Genomic DNA, 20780 nt, shown 5'->3' with positions numbered 1-20780 from the left:
ACACACACACACACACACACACACACACACACACACACACACACACACACACACACACACTTGTGCTCATTTATTTGAGGACCCCACGAATCTAAGTAATTCTGCTTTGGGCATGCTGCTGATGGGAGACAGGGGTAGGGGGTGATGGAAGTGCCTGCGTCCAGGCAGAATTGATCGTTTGGCAGCTCCAAATGAGAGACAGGCTTGTCTGCCGAACCACGAGGGCCGTGCAGTTGGACTCCAGCAGCGCTCGTAAAGTGCGCTCTTTAAACTGCCGGGGCCCCTGGGAGCCCATGGGGAGGGGGGGAGCCGCCGCCGTGCTAATGAGAACTACCAGAGTGCAAACATGCATGGAAATGACTGTTATTCTGTTGATGTGCATTTAAGTGCTTTTTTACTGCCAACCACAAAGAGAGGGAAATAACTGGTGATGAATGGTACCCCAAAAAGCATTCATTTTCCTCTTCGGAAGAAAAGAGAGGAAAACAGACAAGGGGAGAAGGGGTGGGGGGTGGGGAGGGGTGTGGGGGGGCTGTAGACATGCATGGTGAATATATTATCTTACTTCACTCAAGAACAGTGACAAGGTACAATGTGACACAGAGGCAGTGAGTGGAGATGCATCAATGGCAGAAAGTTAACCTTCACTGTTCCTCTCCTCTGAACACGCCGCTTCTATCAAGGAGCAGCCAAAAAGGTCACAGCGATCATAGCCCTGATCACCTCATTATGAAAATGAGGCTTGTTCCACCTGTCTAAGAAGCTTGGGGAAATGGCTTCTCTATCACACCGCACCTCTAGATCAGATCCCTTTCATTTTTTGTTCACTCATCTTTGTGGTAGTGATGTAAATGTTGATTGCACAATGCATGGTGAGACTTTGAAAGAGATTTAGGGGTTGGGAATGTAGAAAGTAGTCTTACGGGCTCCGCTGCTTGCACTGGTGTTAATGGCTTCATTCCACTGGTCGGCGCTGGACACGGAGAAGGAACGTTGGTGCATGCCGTCCTTACTGCCACTAAACAACGACGCGCCCGTCTGGAGGGATGAACTACTGTTGGAGTGAGGAGCACCTGGAAAAAAAGTGACAGACACAAGAAAATGAATCCTGATTTTTTTTATGGTTTCTACAACTTAGTCTGATAGGATTGTTTTCTTTGCACACAAAAAGTCTGTAAAGAAGTGATAATGATGCAATTGAGTTAACAGTTTTGGGTAGTTTCTACAGCACTGCAATGATGCTACAACCCCCCCACACTTAAAAAAAAAAAAAACACACACACACATCCCGTCTCCCTCCGCCTCTGCCTCTAATTAGCCCTTAATTAACAAGATACACTCTGAACGCTAATTATCTCGCCTCATCCCTCTGACTGCCACATCGATCTCCACTGGCGTCAGCAGGCGTTCTCTCCCTAACTTCCAATCAGGCGAGCCACGGACGCCTGGCTCTCTTTACTAATTCATGGGCTAGGCTGCGCCATGTGGGGTCCATTCCTCCTGTTCGCGAGCAGTCACTACAACACATCCTAACTACTCTGAAAAACTCATTGATACACTTCCAGTCATGCGCGGGGAATCAGATTAACTGCTCAAGATTTACAATGCATCAAACTGAATAGAACTGTGTCACGTAATACAAACAGAATTGTGTGATTTTTATTCTGAGAAGTTTATTTAGTCGAATTTAAGGTAATGTTACACTAATAAGAACATATTCTGTACGACCCACAAAAAAGATGGATTGTTAATAAAATGGATTTTTTACAGTATTTTGACCCTAACATTTGTCACAATAACTCATTTACAGGCTGCACAACTACATTCTAAAACAATACAATTTAATGCGGTAAAAAGCCATCAAAAGGCTAAAACTTCAGAGGCTTTGTTTTGGAAAACAAGAAATAGCTATGATTTTCTCAACAATGCTTTCTCATCTTATAGGTATCACACATCAGGGCCTTTTATTCAATAATTCTAAGAGAATATCAGTTTCTGACTGAGGTGACAATAACAGAAAATATAGTGTGTGGGTCATGTGTAAAGTAAACTAAGCGGCACGGGTGCTTGTTAGGATAATATGTCCTACTCATTATCTAGAGTAATAAGTGTATCAAATTCACATAATCATGTCTAATTAGTATCAGTAATTATCTTGTTGGGCCCAGGAATATTAATCTTCAGGTCCCAGAGGGGAGGGAGCAGAATCGCAGCGAGAATGGGAGAGAGAGCGAGGGAATCATGCTGAGGAGCACTGACTAAATTAGCATGCTGAAATCAGAGCAGAGGGGGAGGAGGGAAGGGGGGCGCGGGGGGGAGACAGAGCTGAGGAGTAGGGCTACTGAAAAGTGAAAAATGTGAAACTTTGTTTTTTAATAAGTGACGGATGAATGATACATGTAATAAGCTCATGACTTCAATAAATAGGCTTTTGGTTGCATTTATAATTACAGAATGAAAAAAAAGGAATATTTCAAAATGTGATTTGTAAAAAACTATTTAAAAAAACACAGCAGTACCATGTCATTTTTGACCCCATATTAAACTGCTAAATGTTTTAATCACCTCAGAGAGGTGATTCTTTATTTTCTACTATTGTAAAAAGATCTACATTTCTTTAGTTCCAAAGTGTGAAGTTTGACTCTTTGACGCTTTAAAAAAAGAGAATGAAAAAAAAAACTGAGATAACTACAAGGCAAGTTACATTGATATTTAAAAATTCAACAATCACGTCTAATTGTCAAATTGGATGCTAATGATTAATGAATTATACATGGATGTATCCATTAGTCCCCAGAGACCACTCCTGCATAAAGGGGAGGATAATGTAATTACAGTGGAGAAATAATCAGCTTGTGGCATTAAAATCTGTACTCGCAGCTCCAGCCAGGCCTGACTCCAGTATGTTTTACAGCTTTAGAAGTGGACTAACAGTGATGAACCTGACAACTGACAATTTGAGGTCTAAAGGGTTAGACTTAATACTTAATGGTGCCAACGTTGTTGATCGTGTTGGTGATTTGACTGTCAAATACAAATACGTTGAATGTTATTAACTTTTAATGGAATAAATGTTTAGAACAATAAAAAACTGTGATGCAATTTAAGATTTTGCTGAAAACCTTCATTTTCTCTCTATTGATGAAACGTATCATTATTTTTGCCGTAAAACAACAGTAAAGGGTAAATAAATAAGTACATCTACACAATTACTGTACTTAAGTATAATTATATGGGTATTTTACTTGAGTATTCTGCTACTTTTTACTTCCAGTCCACTTTACTTCAGATACTTGTACTTTTTAGTCCATTACATTAATTGGACATATTATGACATTAGGAATAAGTTACTTTGCAAAGGAATATTTCTTGTATGTAAAATGTCAATGTATGTATGTTGTATGTAACATTCATTAGTTTTTTTTTTTTATAAAATTTTTAATAGATTGAACTACCCAACAGCAAAAAGATAAAAAAAAATTAAAAACATTAAAAGGCTTCTTACACCTTTATGCATCAGTAATAATAATCTAATATTTAATAATATAACACTGACAGCAGCCATTATGTTACATAATGAGTACTTTAACTAGGATACTTTATTCTGTACTACTACTTAAGTAACATTTAGATGGCAGTATTTTACTTTTAATAGATTATTTTTTACTTTGTGTTAGTTCTACTTTTAAGTAGATTAAAAAAATCGGAATATTTCTTTAACCACGGCATCTTAATATTGTAATTAAAAACATCATTAGCAAAGAGGAAAGTCTCCTGTTCAGCTACATTCAAATTGATACTTATCGTATCAAGGATGTTGCTACACAGATACTTCTAACACATGGATAGTTAACTCCTGCACAATTCTTATTCAAATAAATGAAAATTAAAAATTAAAAATCACCATTATGAATATTTCTTGCTGACTGTATGGTCATGTGTATAAAGAGATAACAAAAGCCATATAGTGTGTTCTGCAGGCTATCCAGGGCTGGGGTGTTAAGTAGAGGCGATGGATTAGCGGGGAGCAGGGCTGCCTTGCTTCTCATTTCTCTTTAGGCCGGGCCGTCAGTGGGTTGATGAGCCGTGACGAGGCCTGACCCCTCCGTGGAGTTGTTGCCATTATGTACAAGTAGTGGAATAATGAAGCATTCATGCTAATGTGGGCCGGGCAGCACATCATCTGCGGCTGTGTGTAATCCACCAACATCATTCTGACCAACGCCCAGAAGTTCCCCCTCCACCCTCGATACTGCTGCTGCTGCCGCCAGTCCCCACACAAGTCACTCAGACAGTCATATTCATATCTGTGCATTATATATTTCACTTACACAAACTGTATGCATTAAATCAACTTTAAGATTTTACTTGAACCATTGTGTATGACATTACCACCCTATCTGCTTTACTTGTTTAGATATGTTGCTGTTTGAACAAATAAAAAATAAAAATCTTTTTCCTTTATTTAGGACTTAAGATGTGGTTTCTTATCGCTTGCAGACATTTCCGGATCACAACTGCTGTTATGCTACACTTTTACTATGAATTTGATGATATTTTGATGTAATTAATAGGTAATTATTATTTTTTTTATTTTTTTATTTAACCTTTATTTATTCAGGGAAGGTTCACTGAGAGGCAGCCTCTCTTTTGCAGGAACACCCTGATCACGTTCACACAGTTGCACACATTCATACCTGGAAGCTGCCCCGTACAACCACTGAGGCTGGCCACTGAGCAGCTCCACTGGAGAATTAAGACAAAAATAAATTATTCTACAGACAAAAGAGATCTTGATATAAACTATACTCAGTGGTGGCGATTCCCAAGCAGGGGTACGTGTACCCCAGGAAGTACTTCTACAGATGACTCGGGGTACATGGAAAGATTGAGTAGTCGCTCAACTAATTTGAAAAAATTGAAATCATGAAATTTGAAATGCTTAAAACATCCAGCTTCTGCCAAGTGGAAGTAGTAGCCTACACATTCAACCATGACCAAGCTTACAAATATCAACTCCACTTTTATATAATTAATAGTGTTAAAAACTGTTTTAAATCAGTTCAAATGGACACATTTGGAACATGACCGGTGGTGACTGAGTACTTGAGCTCATCTGACTGAGAGGGTTGGGAACCCCGACTCATTACTACCTACTACTATTTTGGCACTGGCAGGGCCTGCTGCTCAGTGAGTATGTGGCTACTGGTTCTACTGGGCTATAGATTAGAGCTGGAGACAAATTGTGGTACAGAGTGAGGAGAGAATGAGCTACACACTATGCTGAAATCTCCACCTCTTCCACGTGAATCGCTCTCCCCCACAGGATTGATTCAAAGTGACTGGGCCCATTAATACTTTGATACAATGTATCTGTCGCCGGTGACACGGCAGGATGCGTGTTAACAGGGAGGATCATATTTAAAATGGTTCCGCTCAGCACCCAGCAAAGGAATTAAACCTGGCCGCTTGGCAAACTCGTGGGCGCATGCGTTCTCTCATTTACTCTCTGTCTTCTCAGCCTCTCCTCTTCATCTTCCCATCTCCCCCATCCACTCCGCCCCTCCTTCTCACAGTCGCTATCCCTCTTCTCCCAGTGATTATAAAAGGTCTTTAGATCTAAGGAATGAATGAATTACCAAAGGCACAGACAAGGCTTGTGATTTGGACGCCGTGAATGAAAAATTACCCCTTTGTTCCCTTCATCAATTGCACGTCTAATGAAATCAAAATCCCGATCGCATAATCAGAAGAGGGTCCTCCACCCAGAGAGAGACCTGATGTGATTTGTAACCTTTCTTTTCCTAAATGGAGATTAAGGCAAATCTCACACATTGTTCCATGATGCACAAATGGATGACAACTGAGAATCTTGGGAATTTATCATTGAGGAGTCTTTTTCAAGAAACGAACAACAAAGAAAAACAGACCAGTTGGTGCCGTTTTCCCCAAACCCGATCCGGCCTGTTTTTCAAGGCCCTGTGTCTGCCCCAATGACTCCCCTCAACCCAGCGCTCAAGGTTAACAGTTTGTGGGACGGAACAACCTCGATCCAACGTCCTCTGCTCTGTAAACTCCTACATCTTTCTGCTTTTGACTGATTAACCCGTACAGCAGTGGCAGCACCTTGGCCAGGTTTAACAGTAACCTGCCTGGACAGTGCTAATGGTCCCTGCTGACCCGTCTTTGGCACTGTACCCACACTCTCAGCCAGTTAGCTTTAGCCTGAGTGATGGAAACGCTGTGCCCATTTCACAGCTGATCAAGGACCCCGCCTCCCTCCGGGGATCACTTAGCTAATTAGTATTAATTACTCTTAATCCTAACCCCTAAATCCAATCACTGGCTTCCCCTCTATGAGCCTGCCAGACTCTCTGCAGCCTCCGGTGGCACCGCTCGCTGGGAGAAGGGCTCTATTTTTAAACTTAAAAGGTGGAGAAACCCTGGCACGACGCTTAGGAATCACTCAACTCTGGTTATTGTTGCTGTGTCCTCCACTACCATAGAGGGTGAAAAATAACTAGGTCAGTGTCATAGTGACATAATGGTCCAAAATAAACAAACCTTCATTTTTGTGTGATATTTCCTTAAACATGGGCATTATGTTTCAACACAAATTTCAATTCCCTGCTTAGTAATTTCAGAGAACTCATCGATATCGTATAGACGCTCATTAAGTAATCATTGTGTATACTACGAGGCAGCTAATTTGCATGAATGAAACAAACGAAGAGTACATAATTAACCTCTTTGGACCCAATTTTATGTTTAATCACAAACTGAGGACATAGAAAATGAGTACAGTAATAAAAGACTCATTGAGTAACCACTATTATACCTGTGATTTGTTTTCTCTTTTGCATAGTACGGTAAATATGAGAGATCCCTCTTTACCTGCCATGTCCATCCCAATATAACTAAATACGTATGACTAAATAATATAACTAAAATGTGTATTCAGAACTGGAGGTGCTGCCAACTGTGATTTGATGAACATGTGGTCAAAACTGATTAACCGCAAATATTTGTAATAGTGAAAACATCAGCCAATAAAAATATACAATCCATATTTTATTAACATTGATAAGAGCAACATGTTTGGCTCAGCGCTTCATCAAGCTCACAAAAAATGTAAATTGTTCTTGATGAGGACACTGATGACTAAAAATTGTCTGAAGTCAAGCCTGTTTTACACCTATCTCTAGTTACTACACAAACTGTTGTTTTCACATACTTGGCCCATTGTATGTTTCAATGAGCCTGATGAAGGATTGAGCAAAACAAGTTAGAAGATCCTAGATCATATATTCCATGTGTCACAAACACTTGTGATTAAGGTTTTTTGACCAAAACTACAAGACTGAAGCTAAAACAGTGTACGAATGTACTATATTCCAGATGAATCACTCAAAACATTTGCAGAATTGTCAAAACGTGTAAAACCAATATCTTAAGTTGTACATTCATCTGTATCTTAAATATGAAAATGTCCTTTTATTGTTCTGGCCTTTAGCTTCATAACAAGGACAGAACATCATACCTGTGTTTCCTATGCCCAGTTGCAAGGTGCTGCGGTCCTTGGTCAGCCCGTTGGTTTTGGGACTAGCAGTGGGGGCGACGGTGGTAACGGCTCTGGGTGGTCGCTTCCCGGGAACCTTGACTGTTGTCCTCAGCAAGTCTATCTCTTTCCCATGCACATTTTGCATGTAGTCCTATAGAAAGTGGAAAAAAAGAGCATGGCAGTCGTTGTGAATGGCCTGCACTCTACTCAAGAAGGAGTCCAAATATTTCCCTCAATTCAGGGAACTGATTATACACAGCAGACCAACAAGAATCCAGGAATTATGGAAGAAAAACTAATTAAAAGACAATTCAATTTTCATCCCCATTAGTCACAACCCATCTTAGACCTTCCACTCAGGGTGTGTGATAGTGGAAAAATAATTGTAAAGCCATTATACATCACCTGTCCCCACGCCGTCTCTCCAAATAGTGAGATGTTAGGCTTAATGAATGCAAACAGTCTCATTCTCTTTCAAATTGGGCCTTTGATTTGGTTTAAAAGCGACTACTGCCCAAATGTGGGAAACCAAGGTGAAAATCATTGGGCTCAGCAGAAAAAGACCCAGATAGCGGCGAGCTCGGCCTTTGCCGTCCCCCCACCGGCTCCTCTGCTTTATTACCGTGTCATAAAGCACTCATTTCTTTCCCAAGCCTCCTCGCTAATTACCCAGTGAGCGCTCTCATTTCATTTTATTGCTGGAATTAAAAGCCAGATCGAAGCGTGCAAAGCTATTAAGATGTGTGATTAAGCCACATTCAATTAGTTTCTACAAACAATTTAATTGATGTAGCAGATAGAATTAACAGAAGGTGATTGTGTGGATGGCTTGGCTGACTGCGAAATTACTTCCACTCTCAGTCTGCCTCCCTCCCTCTTTCTTCCTCCCTCTCTCCTTTCCTCAATCTCTCTTCCCCTTTCTTACTCCTTCTCTGCTCCACTGCTCAAAATTACCACGCTAATGTAACTGTCTCCCTTATTTCACCTCCCTCCGTAAGTCAACAGATTCATAGATTCATAGATTGCCCTGATGACCTGCGATAGCTGTAATGATCAAGAGATAGTCTGTCCAGTCAATTACATACATCACTGTAGCACACCCTGCACTACTAATAACTGCTTGTAAATTAAACCACTAACACACTGTCAGTGCAACAAGGCCACACACAAGGTTCGTGTCTAACTGTTGGGCTTGTGTTCAAAGTTTGAGCTGTCTCATTAGACATAAGATGTTGCAAATAGCTTTCCTTTTACCTCGCCAAATTATCTGAACATCTTAAACACCGGGATGGAGGAATCAGAGAGTGAGAGAGTGATGTGAGGAATTAAAGGGATTTTGGAGAAGGACGGGCATTTTTGAGTGTGGCACTGGGCTCCTGAGATGTCTGCTGCCAGCCAGCAGAGTGTTTAAGAGGTATTAGCGGCCCAGCGGGATTCTGACAAAGATGGATGTGGGAGGCTGGTCAGGCTCTGCTGCCATGCGGTGAGAACCATTATAAATACTAGCCAGTGTGGAGTCTGGGCACGGCGGGCACGCAGAAGCACAGCCATGTCTCCATTAGATGGCACTGGGGATGGACACCACAGGGGGGAACAGAAATGACGACTAGGAGACCCTGTTTCTTAATACTATGCTTAAAGTCACAGGGATAGCTAATAAAGCGGTTATATACAGAGATAAGTCGCTGTAGAAATCATGAGCCTATATGCTTGTAATCCAGCTCACTACGGCTGTGGTGGTAAATGTAATCCCATCAAGAGAATCATGCTCAGCGGTTGAAAAAAGTCCTACATTAAAACCTCCAGCAGCACCCTCGAGTACAAACAGTAGTGTAACAAACACATAAAGCCGATTGGAAAAGAAATGGGAAGGGAAGAAGGGAGGGGGTTCAGACTTACATGTAAACTGGGGTGGTAAGTAAGGACGCCATTATCACAGAGTGTGACATATTTCTTTTTCCACTCCTTGTTGAGGGATTTGCCACTTCGCTTCAGAAGGATTCCCTGTAAGAGACAAGGCATCACGGTGAGCATATGCTCTTCTCAAAGCAGCATGGTGGATAATATGAGCCATTACGGATGTTAAATACCATAAAACAGCATTATTATTGTTATTACAGATTTGGCAGTTACATTTTCTTTGTGGCAAGTCATAAAGCAAACACTCATCATTTTAAACGACAATTATGAAACAGTATGGAAGTGATTATACATTTCTTTTTAAATAGTGCAGAAACAAAATAGTAATATGTAATTACATCCCCTTAAACTTTAATTCTTTACTATAATGTGTTTGTTGACAGGTTGAATGATATGTTAGTTTTTCTATTGTGACCATTTGAACCCCAAAAGGTGGCCAAGTTCCTCTGACACAGAGACCATTCAGAGAGAGAGACAATCCAATTTGCCAGACCTCCTCCCTGCATTCATACACATAACATGCTGAACTCTGGAAGACCTCTCAATCCCGGGATTAGGGAGTGTGATCTCCCCTCTTCAAAGCCCACTCAGCTCTTATTCTATTCTACTTTATCTTCTGGGGCCTTTTAGGGCATCAGATGGTTTCCTTATCTGCTGAGTAAATCCACTGGTAAACAATGCAGTTCCTCTGCTGGAGGTGGCCAAACGCTGCTGAGTGCAAGGGCCAGGAGGCTCTCTGGGGTTAAATAGTGAGGAGGGGCAGGCTTAATTAGGGGATTAAGCCGGGGTGATGTTTGTGCTTTTACAGCCAGAGCCTGTTTGTGTATGTGTGTGTGTGTGTGTGTGTGTGTGTGTGTGTGTAAACTGAAAAGGGGGTGTGGGGGGGGGGTATTTTGCTAGCCAGGCCCATCCTGCAGGCTTTAATCCTGATTAACACATCAGGAAGAGCTGACCCTCTGTGACCCGGGCACCAGGCTGTTTGCCGACAATCATCCTAATCCAAACCCTGATTCAGCGGGGGTATCATTTTAATATTTTATGAATATACCTGCCTGGCTTTAAATGTGGCTCAAATATTCTCTTTAAATGTAGTCATCCACACCTAAATCTGTTCTTCCCTACTAAAATCTTTAAGTTGCAGAGTATAAAATAATATGTTCTAATGTTATCTTCTCCTAAAATCTTATTTTAAAATGGGAAAAAGTTCAAACTGAGACCACTGAGACCAGCATCAACATTGGCTGTGTGTTGCTTAAGATGAATAAGTTATAGTGAACAATTATACAACTTGTTGGGAATTGCAATAAAAGAAAAAGTCATACAAATCTGAAGGTAGGAAAGGGAAATCTAAATGGGGCACAATTCTGTTTAATTCTTGTTTAGTGAGTAAAATAAAATAAAATGTGTGCATTTAAACACATATATATATATGTTATTTGACATATCAGACATATAAGCCTTGGTTTTGATGGTTTTCCAGGGAGAAACATTGTGTCCTTCAATCAATAACTTGCTGACTGCCCAGTCTTCTCAATTTAGTCAATAAAAGAATTGTAAACACTATTAAATGACTCTCTAATCATACAAAGTAAATGATCCAGTCACAGGGCCTCTGGCGGCTTTATAATGCATGTTTTACAAGCAAATATGTTGCTCATCTCGTGGCCTTACTGAAGCATACATAAATCTATACATGCAATCAGTACTGAGCTTCATATATTTATCAAAGCTGTGAAGCAGATCGATAAAGACACTAAGACAAGAATGTGAAAATATTAACACGTACAGACTAATTTTTCTGTTTTATTTTAACAGTTGTGATATATCTTTCATAAAGCACATCACTTTCAGGAAGCTTGAGAAAGGATTTGAGATCATTTATCATAATTGTTCAATCGTCTGCCCCATTTGAATTGAGCAGTGTGCTCTTAATGTGATAGTTTGGCATCAAATGGCAACATGTATGGAGACTTGTGCTTCCCTACAACACTGACTGACACGCACACACACACACACACACACACACACACAAAACAAAGAGATGAGTGTGTTCAGCCTGTGCGACATAAGGAAACAGGCCGATCGTTAGACGTGCTCTCTGTGGCTACACAATTGTCATATCTACACAGAGTAGATAGTGTCTTTCCCTTCTTTGTCAGACGACCAGGAGAAAAGCTGCATCCTGCCACTGTGGCTGACTGATAGGCCGGCCCTTTGTGACAGGGGGAGAAGAAGAAAAAAAATGTGTGTTGGGTTCGGGGGTGGGGGGTGTCAACAGCTCCTCAAAGCTGAGGAGCTATTGGCGGCTCCTCAGCAGTGAGCGCATTGTTATCCTCACTCACTATTTTTATAGATAGAAGGGAGCAGAGGGAAGGGATGGGGGGGGGCAGGGGGTGCGTAATTTGGCCGATGGGGTGAGGGGGGAGTGGTAATTAAGCTCACATTGACACTTTGATCTCCTTGATTGTGCATTTGACTGGCCTGGAGATCACACCACTAACCCCCTCACTCTCCACATCTGTAAAGCCAAACTCCCCCTTCTGAAAAAAAAGTCCTTTGTAGATAAAGAGGGGGATGGCTCTTGTCAAAAGTTGCCATGATACTCAGAGAAACTGGCCCTGGGCTTTAGAGAGGGGCTCCCCATAATGTGTTGGGTAAGAATGGGAGAGTTTACAGTAAAGATGGCTCAGAGGGGATTCTTTTTAATTTGTAAAAAACAACCTCGTGTTCACCTGCATTCTTCAGATTTGCCTGCTTCTGCAGGGAATTACACTAATCTATATAAAAACCAAGGGCTTTACGGAAATGAAACAGAAATGACATGTTTTTTTAGAATGGCAACCATGAAGTTTTAAATTTGTTTTAAAAAGTGTATTTCAGCCATTTTCCAGGGTGTTGTGCACAAATAAAAACCCAATTTAAACATATGCCATGTTAATAAGTATGACTTTGATGTAAAAGAAACACTACTACATTTATTTTAAAATTATAACATCATAAAAGGTTTTCATCTATTACATGAACATCTACTATCAGTGAAAGACGGATGGACTGATAGATACTGTATTTGTTAAACTGGTTTCCCCAAAGCAGATTTTCTGATTGAGTGAGGGGGCTCGGAAGTGTCACCCTGCCATTATGTTCCACTGGACCAAAGCCTTGGCAATTTTCTTCCCAAGGGAATGAGAAGGTCTGGCTCAACATTTAAAAAAGGACACTATCTTCTATCATTTGCAGGTAAAGAGGATAATATAATGATGCTGACCCATTTTCAAAAGCCCTCATATAATCATGAGTGATTACTAATCAATGTGTCAATTACTTCTCCTTTGGTTGTAGTCGGACCTTTAGAAAATTATCCTCACTCAGATGTGTAATTCAGTGTTCAGTACTACCCAACTGGTCATTTAAAGCAAAGCATGAATACATTAAAAAAAAGAAAAATAATAAAGACAATCATGATAAAAAATAAAAAAGTACCAGGAAAAAAAAAATTTAAGATGGGAAATCACAGTCAGTGAATCTGTAGTATTTAATGTAGCACAATGTAACCCATTATGAAACTACCTAAAGAAAAAAGGGATATCTAATGACATTTTCAGCTAATAGCTGTCAAAAGTTGATTATATAGATATGCATGAATTAACTTGTATGCAAAAATACTACCCACACACAATTATGAGCAATAATAGCAATTACATTTCCAGTGGGACCAAACGTTTTATAATAAAAGTGTACCCATGATCCAAACCAAAGATTATTATCAGAACTGATCACAGGATTGGAATCATCTCTCCCAAACTGATTGACATGCCTTTGAATACATGGACTAACGCTACACAATAACTAAGTCTACTAAAAACGTTTTTCTGAAGCTGTGATATATTTGTTTACATTGGTTGTGTTTGTATACAATTAAAACAGACCTTTATTTTCAGCCATGGTCATGTGAGAAACGCACAAAATGTTGATTTTCATTATCAACAAGAGAACGTTTCTAATTCACAATTTACCTGAAATTTATGAGGTCAGAAATAAACTGAAAATGCCATTAAAGTGTCAAAACCTACAGGTTTTGATTTGTTAGGTGTGTGATTTACACAAACCGGGAGATTTCTTTGCTAATAACCTTTCTGATGTTTGTCTAAACCCCCATCCTTCTCTCTTGTACTCAGCTACACTTGTACTGGCATTGAGGTCATTTGTTATGCTGTATTATGTCGCCATCTAGTGGTTACAGAAGCACATGACCAAATCACACTGGTGAACTCTCTGGCCTATCCACTGCGATTAAATCTTTAACATGCAGGATATCAACATTAAACAGAAAACAATTAATGACACGAAAACAGATTATACTTACCTAGGTAACTTTGAGAAATATAGGGTAAAAATGAGTAAAACAGCTTACCTGTTTGATAGGAATGGCCCTTCCACTGCCTATGCTGTCTGTTTTACAGTCAACGCTCTTTGCTTGTTCACTGGCTTTCCGTGACTGCAAGAAAACAAGAAAGTCAGTCAGAGTGGAGTGGGAGATGTGGGATGTGAGGTGAATTTTTGGGGCGTAGTTGTGGTGTGTGTGTGTGTGTGTGTGTGTGTGTGTGTGTGTGTGTGTGTGTGTGTGTGTGTGTGTGTGTGTGTGTGTGTGTGTGTGTGTGTGTGTGTGTGTGAGTGAAAGAGAGACTGGGGGTCAGAAGGGGAGGTGAGGGTTTGTGTTTTGAGCATTTGCAGTATTTGTGGAGAAACTCGACTCGACGTTGCAAAATAAAAGTCTCAAAAGAAGCTTGAAATTAACAGACAAGCAGACCAGCGGAACAAACAGCAGTAACACCGACGTGCAAGTTAAAAATAAAAAATTAAAACAGAGACCAAACCAAGACCACACTAGACACATCTCAACACAGAGGAGACCAAGGACAACCACACATTGAGTCATGACTCAGCCCTGAAACCCTTTGGGGGATCCTTCCCTCTGTTTGAGAGCCAGAGCGGGCCCTTAGTGGACCTGCAGACCAACTGCTGCTATACCAGCGTAGCTTCAGCTGTGCCCTTTGTATAGTCGCACTGATAAGGGCTTTTGTAGCATGATAAATACGTTAAAGTTCACAACAGGTTAAAGGGAGAGAAGGGAAAATGGTTATTTTACAGGAGACTTAAACTAAAGTATCTTCCTCCGACCTGCAAAAACCTGCCAAACCTGGTGGGAAATGAAATAATTTTGCAAATATCAAACAATTTAAATGTCAAAAAGGTTCAAACACATGAACATTTTAAGTCTCTGGTCGTGCCTGTGTAGGGGAAAATGGTTAGGCAGTAAATTTGACTTTTTTGACTTTTGATAAATAATAAAAAAATAACCTTCCCACCCCAAAACAAATAAAGAGATGTGATACAGGTAGGGACAGACATGAGTGTGTATGGTCTCACTCAGAACATGAGAAATGTCCAGTCACCAATGGAGAAGAGGTAGAGTCCGAGTTCAAGTAAACCAACTCTGGTGTTTATCTTTTTTCCAACATTTTATTTTTTTTTTAATGATGACTTGTTTAGCTTCTATACAGACACCATACAAAGCAAGTCACAAATTCACTTCAAAATATTCAACAGATTGAGCCAAACATTGCAGTTCCCACAAAATATAGGATGAACAATAAAGGCATTATTTCATATACTCCTTATATGTATGTACTTTTTTATAGAGTACCATTGTAAATAAAATACAATACAAGATATACAGCAGTCTATATTTTTGTCAATCCGTTCATGATAGAAAAGCGATTATGCAAGAGTTCATAATCTCTGTACCAAACCTAAACTGAGAAAAAAAGAAATAAATGAATAAAAGACAATTGAATGTGCAAAAATAAATAACTTAAAATAAATAAATAAATAAATAAATAGGAAAAACAAATGTTAAGTTTAACTACATTCATACAAGTCGGTGCAACCCAGTGTCATTTGTTGGCAACTTTCAGTATAATATCTCTCGGTAATACCTCAACACCCTGACACTCTACCCTGATTTTTATGAAGGCCTTCATAAAATAACCCAAATTACTCTGATCTAAAATACCTCTGATAATACATTTATACCACATTTTCAATTCCATTCAGTACTCCCTGGAAAATAAGAAGGAATCAAATAAAAACGAACCAAATGAATGTAGGAAAATCAACAACAAAAAAACTTGGCACCTCTAGTCCTTGAGTCCTCATTTATGGCAAAAGGCAGTGTGATGTCATGTAAGGAAAAGTTGTGTCCTTTCGGTGGCTGGATAACAGTTCCAAGAGTGACTTGACTGTACAGCGTGTTTTTGTGTGGGATGTCTGAATGAGAGTTGGGGGGTGGGGCGGGGGTGGACGGGGCATTTCCAGAAGAGTCCCTCGAGTCTGTCTCACTTCGTGATATTTGACAGTCTACTTTGAGTGTGCTCAAACACTCCAATCGACTTTAGGCTGCGTTGGACGCAAAGTCCTATGGTTTCCCTATAGTGCAAGTTCTATGCATCACCCTGAATGCGATTAAGCACCGAGGGTAAAGCAGCAACGAGCTGTAAATCCTCAATAAATAATCTCCTCTCTATCATGATCGGCAAAGCAGGGGGACTCTTTATTTAAACCATCATGCTCTTCTAATTCGGAAGGAGTTGGAAAGCCCTTTTTGTTGAAGAAAGGTTGGAAACAGAAGCACAAATCTGCAAATATTGAAAAACAGTGTCAAATGTTTTTTTTGTTTTTTTCTTTGTTTGTTTTTGGTTATGTTTCGTTTCATACGTGGAGATCCAGTGACAATTACGTAGTAAAAACATGAAATGGGAAAAACCAAATGGCAGACATTAATTCATGGATTAAATGGATATGAATTAATGAGTGGGATGAAATTAAGTATAAAAAATGACGTAGTATTCATCTAAATTTCTAAACCGTGTGCTTTTCAACACAAAAAGGGACAGACAGCCTGAAGACGTCAGGACAACCACAGACAGATTACAAAACAGATCGTTTAGTGTTATTGACCATGGAAGCACTAGGAAAGGATCATGTGTACTGTGCTGACACCTAGTGGCCGACGACAGTTACGGTCAAAACTGGCTTGAAATGATTGTGGTTAATGAAATTGATTTGTTGTGAGGGCGATGAAAAGACGGAGTGATAAGATCTTGTGTAGTAAAGCTTTGAGTTTCATTTACTTACTTTAAAAAAATGGCCAAACCAATGTATTTTAAAAAAAGAGAAAAAGATTCACCTATTTTCAAGGGCTTTTCTAATAAACTATGTTTATTGTTTTTGTAGTCAGATTCAATTTGGGCCAAAAAACCTGAACACAAAAGTAATTATTTTTACTCTCCAACTTAACTTCAAGAGTCCCAATGCCAGTCCCACAAATGTGACAAATATCTGATGACAAGTGGACAAGATCAATTACTTGCAGCAATTTTCTCCTCCGTAATATTAGCACAAAATTCCTTGTATGTAATTACTAAAGTGAGTCTGATGTTGATCTGTCAAAGCTTGTCTACTGATGACATTAAGGCATATTTTCTTTCACTGAATATTTCTCTTGAAACTCCCAAAATTAACATTAAGTGAACTACTTAAGAGTGTGGCTAGAAAACATTACAGGCTTTCTGAATGGCAGCCTCCTGTCTATCAGTGAGTAGCAGGACTTTTAGAGAACTTTGTAACACAGATGTCAATTTATTTTTTTAAACGGACAAAGCTAGGAAATGGGCATCCTCGATATTGTTGTGTTGATGAAATATTTTCTCTTTCTGTCGTTTTGTAAAATGGCAAAAAGGTTGGCACTGCAAGTCTTCCTCTCCTTAGCCCATCACATTCAAGTGTCACTGAAGAAATGTCGACATGGCCCTGTTAACTTTCTATCCCCTCCTCCTCCTCCACTGCTTCCTCCTCCTTCTTTCCTCCCTCACCCTCCCTCCTCCCACCCACGGCTCGCTGCTCCTCAGAAGGTCATGAGCTGAAACTCCCGCTCGGCTTGCCACTCCGGCACCCACACTGGGTAGGTGGCGTGCTTCGGCATTTCCATGACGCGGACGGGGAGAGGCTCATTTCTCTGGTGGACATGGTTAGTCACTACCTAGCAGGGGGGGAAGGGAGACAACAAGGGGAGCTAGCACACAGCCTGTACTGCTCGGAGGCCACAAAGCCTGCGGCTTCCACAGCAGCTGGGGTAACAGGGTCAAGGCGGTAGGACAAATAGAGGAGGGGGGGGATAGATAAGGAGGTTAGGGAAGGAGTTAGAAAGAGATGGGGGAGAGAAGAAGGCAGGAGGTAGGAGACAGGGAGTCAGAGGGCAACAGGGGAAAGAGGTGAATGGTAGGAAGACAGGTGGAGGAGAAGGGGAGGGTAGATGTACGAGGGAGGAGTTAGGAAAGACTCATCTCACATAGCCTCACATAGTCTCGTAAAGCTCACAAAGTTCTGCAGAACAAAACTAGAAACGTGTGGGAAAAAAAGATAAGTAAACCTTTAGAAAAGCTTACTCAGACATTGTGAAAAAACATTGGCTTTTTTGGAGGTACAAACAGACTCTCTCCGTAAAGAGTTATTTAATTAATTTGAAGAACAACAAAGCCATTTTTGGTTAAATTCTGCAGACCTCTCTGAGCATGAAGAGGCTGGCAGGTCTTGCTACGTGAGATTAGGAAAGGCTTAGCAGCAAAGAAGAAGGCTGGTGTAGAGGGGAAGAGAGAGGAGGGAGTGGGGGAACAGGCTGGGTAGAAAAAGAGGGCAGAGGCTACAAGTAAAAGACAAGCTTAGGACAGCTAAGGAAATTAGAGTGGTTAGTGCACACATATGCTATTGGTTAGAGACAAAGGGCAAATAGGACAGGGCATGGGGTAAAGAGCAGGAAGACAGGGGTCGGGATACTAGTGTGGTAGTGAATCTTTCTGGTCGAGATCAGATGTGGGCCAGAGTAGAATAAGTGGGGTCAGGATTGGGGAGTTAGACTCAGTGAGATGGTTAGTGGCTGGGTGAGCATTTCTATCTGGAGCTGGGGCGTGGGCATGCGTTACTAGCAGCGTGTAAACAGGGCATTGGCTGGCTTGGACTTTATGTTTAGCTTGGTCGGGCAGGAGAAGTGGCATTGGCGATTTGTTGCTGCTGTCTCTGCCCAAAAGGGAAGTCACTGCAAAGAAAGGATCTAGTAAAAATAAGAGGGGTAGGGGGAGGGAGGTCAAAGATTTAGACAGTGCAGAGGGCCTAGTTTGTTATGGATGAGATGAGAAACTGAATCCATGCGCGCTTACTACATCCAATTAGAAAAGAAAGAGGACATGAAAAGAGTTGACGTTTTTTCCACAGTGCTTATCTTTGATATTTGCTTTCAAAGAAGGGTGTATTCTTTTGGAGCATTTCGGGGATCTAATATAATTTAGTCTTTTACTCCTTTGCCCATTGTGCAGTGTGAACAAGATGCTTTCTTTGCCTGAATCGGAGGCAGGGAGGTGGCTTTGATGCATTTCGAGCTACCTGTCTCCCTCTGGTGGACAAAGTGTGCTCGGCAACATGCCTTCTAGTAGTGTGAGTGGGTGTTGCTTTGCATCAGCTGTCGCATACTTACTGTGAAAATGTTGGAGCGGCGCTTTGACTGCTTGCGGATGGGCGTGGGCGTGTTGGAGGCAGCGATGGTCTCAATGCGCATCTCCCGCTGACTTATGCTGGGGGTGGAGGGAACAGAGGAGGAGTAGTCGCTGAATGCACCCCCACCGTTGGCCGCCTGGGGAGCGAGAGAGATTTAGAGGAACCGACAGAATCAAAAGAAGGGAGGAAAGAAAAGAGAGAACGATTGAGAGAATGAACGTCAGAGAGTCTTTATAATGACGAACAATCTATTTATTTTCCCACACTGATAAAAGAAGTTATGACTATGAGAAGAAATAAATAAAGGGAGTATATTGTAGACTTCTTTAAATAAACAGGATAAAGCTCTCTTATTAATAATAAAACAACTCAATGATCAGTAGGTAAAACAGTGTGCTGTCTCTGATGATTTGGATCTTACCTGGTTAATGTGAACAGAGGGGATAGATGCAGCGGGGACTGATGAGTGGCTGGGAGAGTTAGGGAGAGATTTGCATGGACCAATAGAGAGCTGCTGCTTTTTCCTCATGGCCACAACCTTCTGGGCAACTGGAGAAGAGAATGACAAAGACACAGTAACAGATTGTTCATTAATCCTTTCAAATTCTTCCTGATAGAAATACTTCAGAGTTTTGGGGGACATGTTAATGAAGCAATGAGAACATAGAAACAACAAACTTACATGGGCTTCTGTAGATTGTAACATTGCTTCTTTCTAAGACTGAACACTACTACACTACTAACAGATGTGAGTGTAACAATTTGGATGAGCTCCAATTAAACGTTACATAATTAAATAATAAGCATCTGTTAGTCTTGGGTTGGATATTGGATACATTTACCCAACATAAACTACTTCAATAAAAAGGTTTTTAACCAACAGAAACTATCCATCTTTCTTTGAAAGTACATTATCTCGGTTTCCAACAGACTTAAGAAATGAATGTGGTTAATGTACAGCCAAAAATCACAACACAGGAGAGAAACAGTGGGTTGTTCAACCAATGTGTACAAACCACTTTGGAGTAATAGTTCCAAATATATAAACATATGAGAGATTGAGTCTTTTGTAAGAGATCCCATCTTATTTTAATCTCATTGAATGTATGAATCAGCATGCAGTAGTAGACAGCAATTTTTAGTTAAAAGGTCAATCTTTATACTTTGGATTATGCTATGTATGTCACCTGTGATCATTGATGGGGCCAGTTTAAGGTATAAAAACAGCACATCCTTCCACAAACTATTTGGGTGAACTGACCATTTAATATTTCCTTTGGTAAGAGTTGGCATTAGGGACTGGTGTAAACTATGAGGTACACACAGATGAAGTATTTATGTTCTTATAGGTAACTTAATTATTAAAGTATTTCCTTTGTTCTTTCAGGTAACCTTATTATTAAAGTATTTTTTGTTTTTATGGGTAAATAAATTTACACAATCTGCCAAAACCTGGTGATATGATCAAAGGACGCACTCCACCAAGACTTTATTTATATGTACCCTAATGTTCAGCCTGCAAATTAAAAATAAAGTGGGGATTAGCATTTCTAATCAGTGTCATTATTGCTAATGACATGACAATTGCTACCTTAATTTAGGACTGCTGTAGATGTCAGCACACACAACTAGGGGCAACTATGGTGTTAATATGTCTGCAGGTTTGAGATAAGTATACATAGTGTTGGGACAT

At 40.4% G+C, this 20780-nt stretch overlaps 1 protein-coding gene across 2 annotated transcripts in view; it reads right to left on the bottom strand.

Annotated features, from left to right (window-relative positions):
- The window catches only part of agap3 (ArfGAP with GTPase domain, ankyrin repeat and PH domain 3), a 124660-nt gene that overhangs the window by 32859 nt on the left and 71021 nt on the right, over positions 1-20780 (bottom strand). For both annotated transcript variants that reach the window (XM_028592637.1, XM_028592636.1), the window contains exons 7-12: positions 19509-19636; positions 19068-19223; positions 13893-13976; positions 9461-9565; positions 7541-7712; positions 924-1073 (exon numbers count right to left, since the gene is read on the bottom strand). In XM_028592637.1, the coding sequence (XP_028448438.1) occupies positions 924-1073; positions 7541-7712; positions 9461-9565; positions 13893-13976; positions 19068-19223; positions 19509-19636 (795 nt within the window). The remainder of the gene's footprint in view (positions 1-923; positions 1074-7540; positions 7713-9460; positions 9566-13892; positions 13977-19067; positions 19224-19508; positions 19637-20780) is intronic.

Source organism: Perca flavescens, chromosome 12 (genome assembly GCF_004354835.1).
Source record: "Perca flavescens isolate YP-PL-M2 chromosome 12, PFLA_1.0, whole genome shotgun sequence".
Lineage (NCBI taxonomy): Eukaryota > Metazoa > Chordata > Actinopteri > Perciformes > Percidae > Perca > Perca flavescens.
This window is presented reverse-complemented; position numbering and strand designations above follow the sequence as displayed.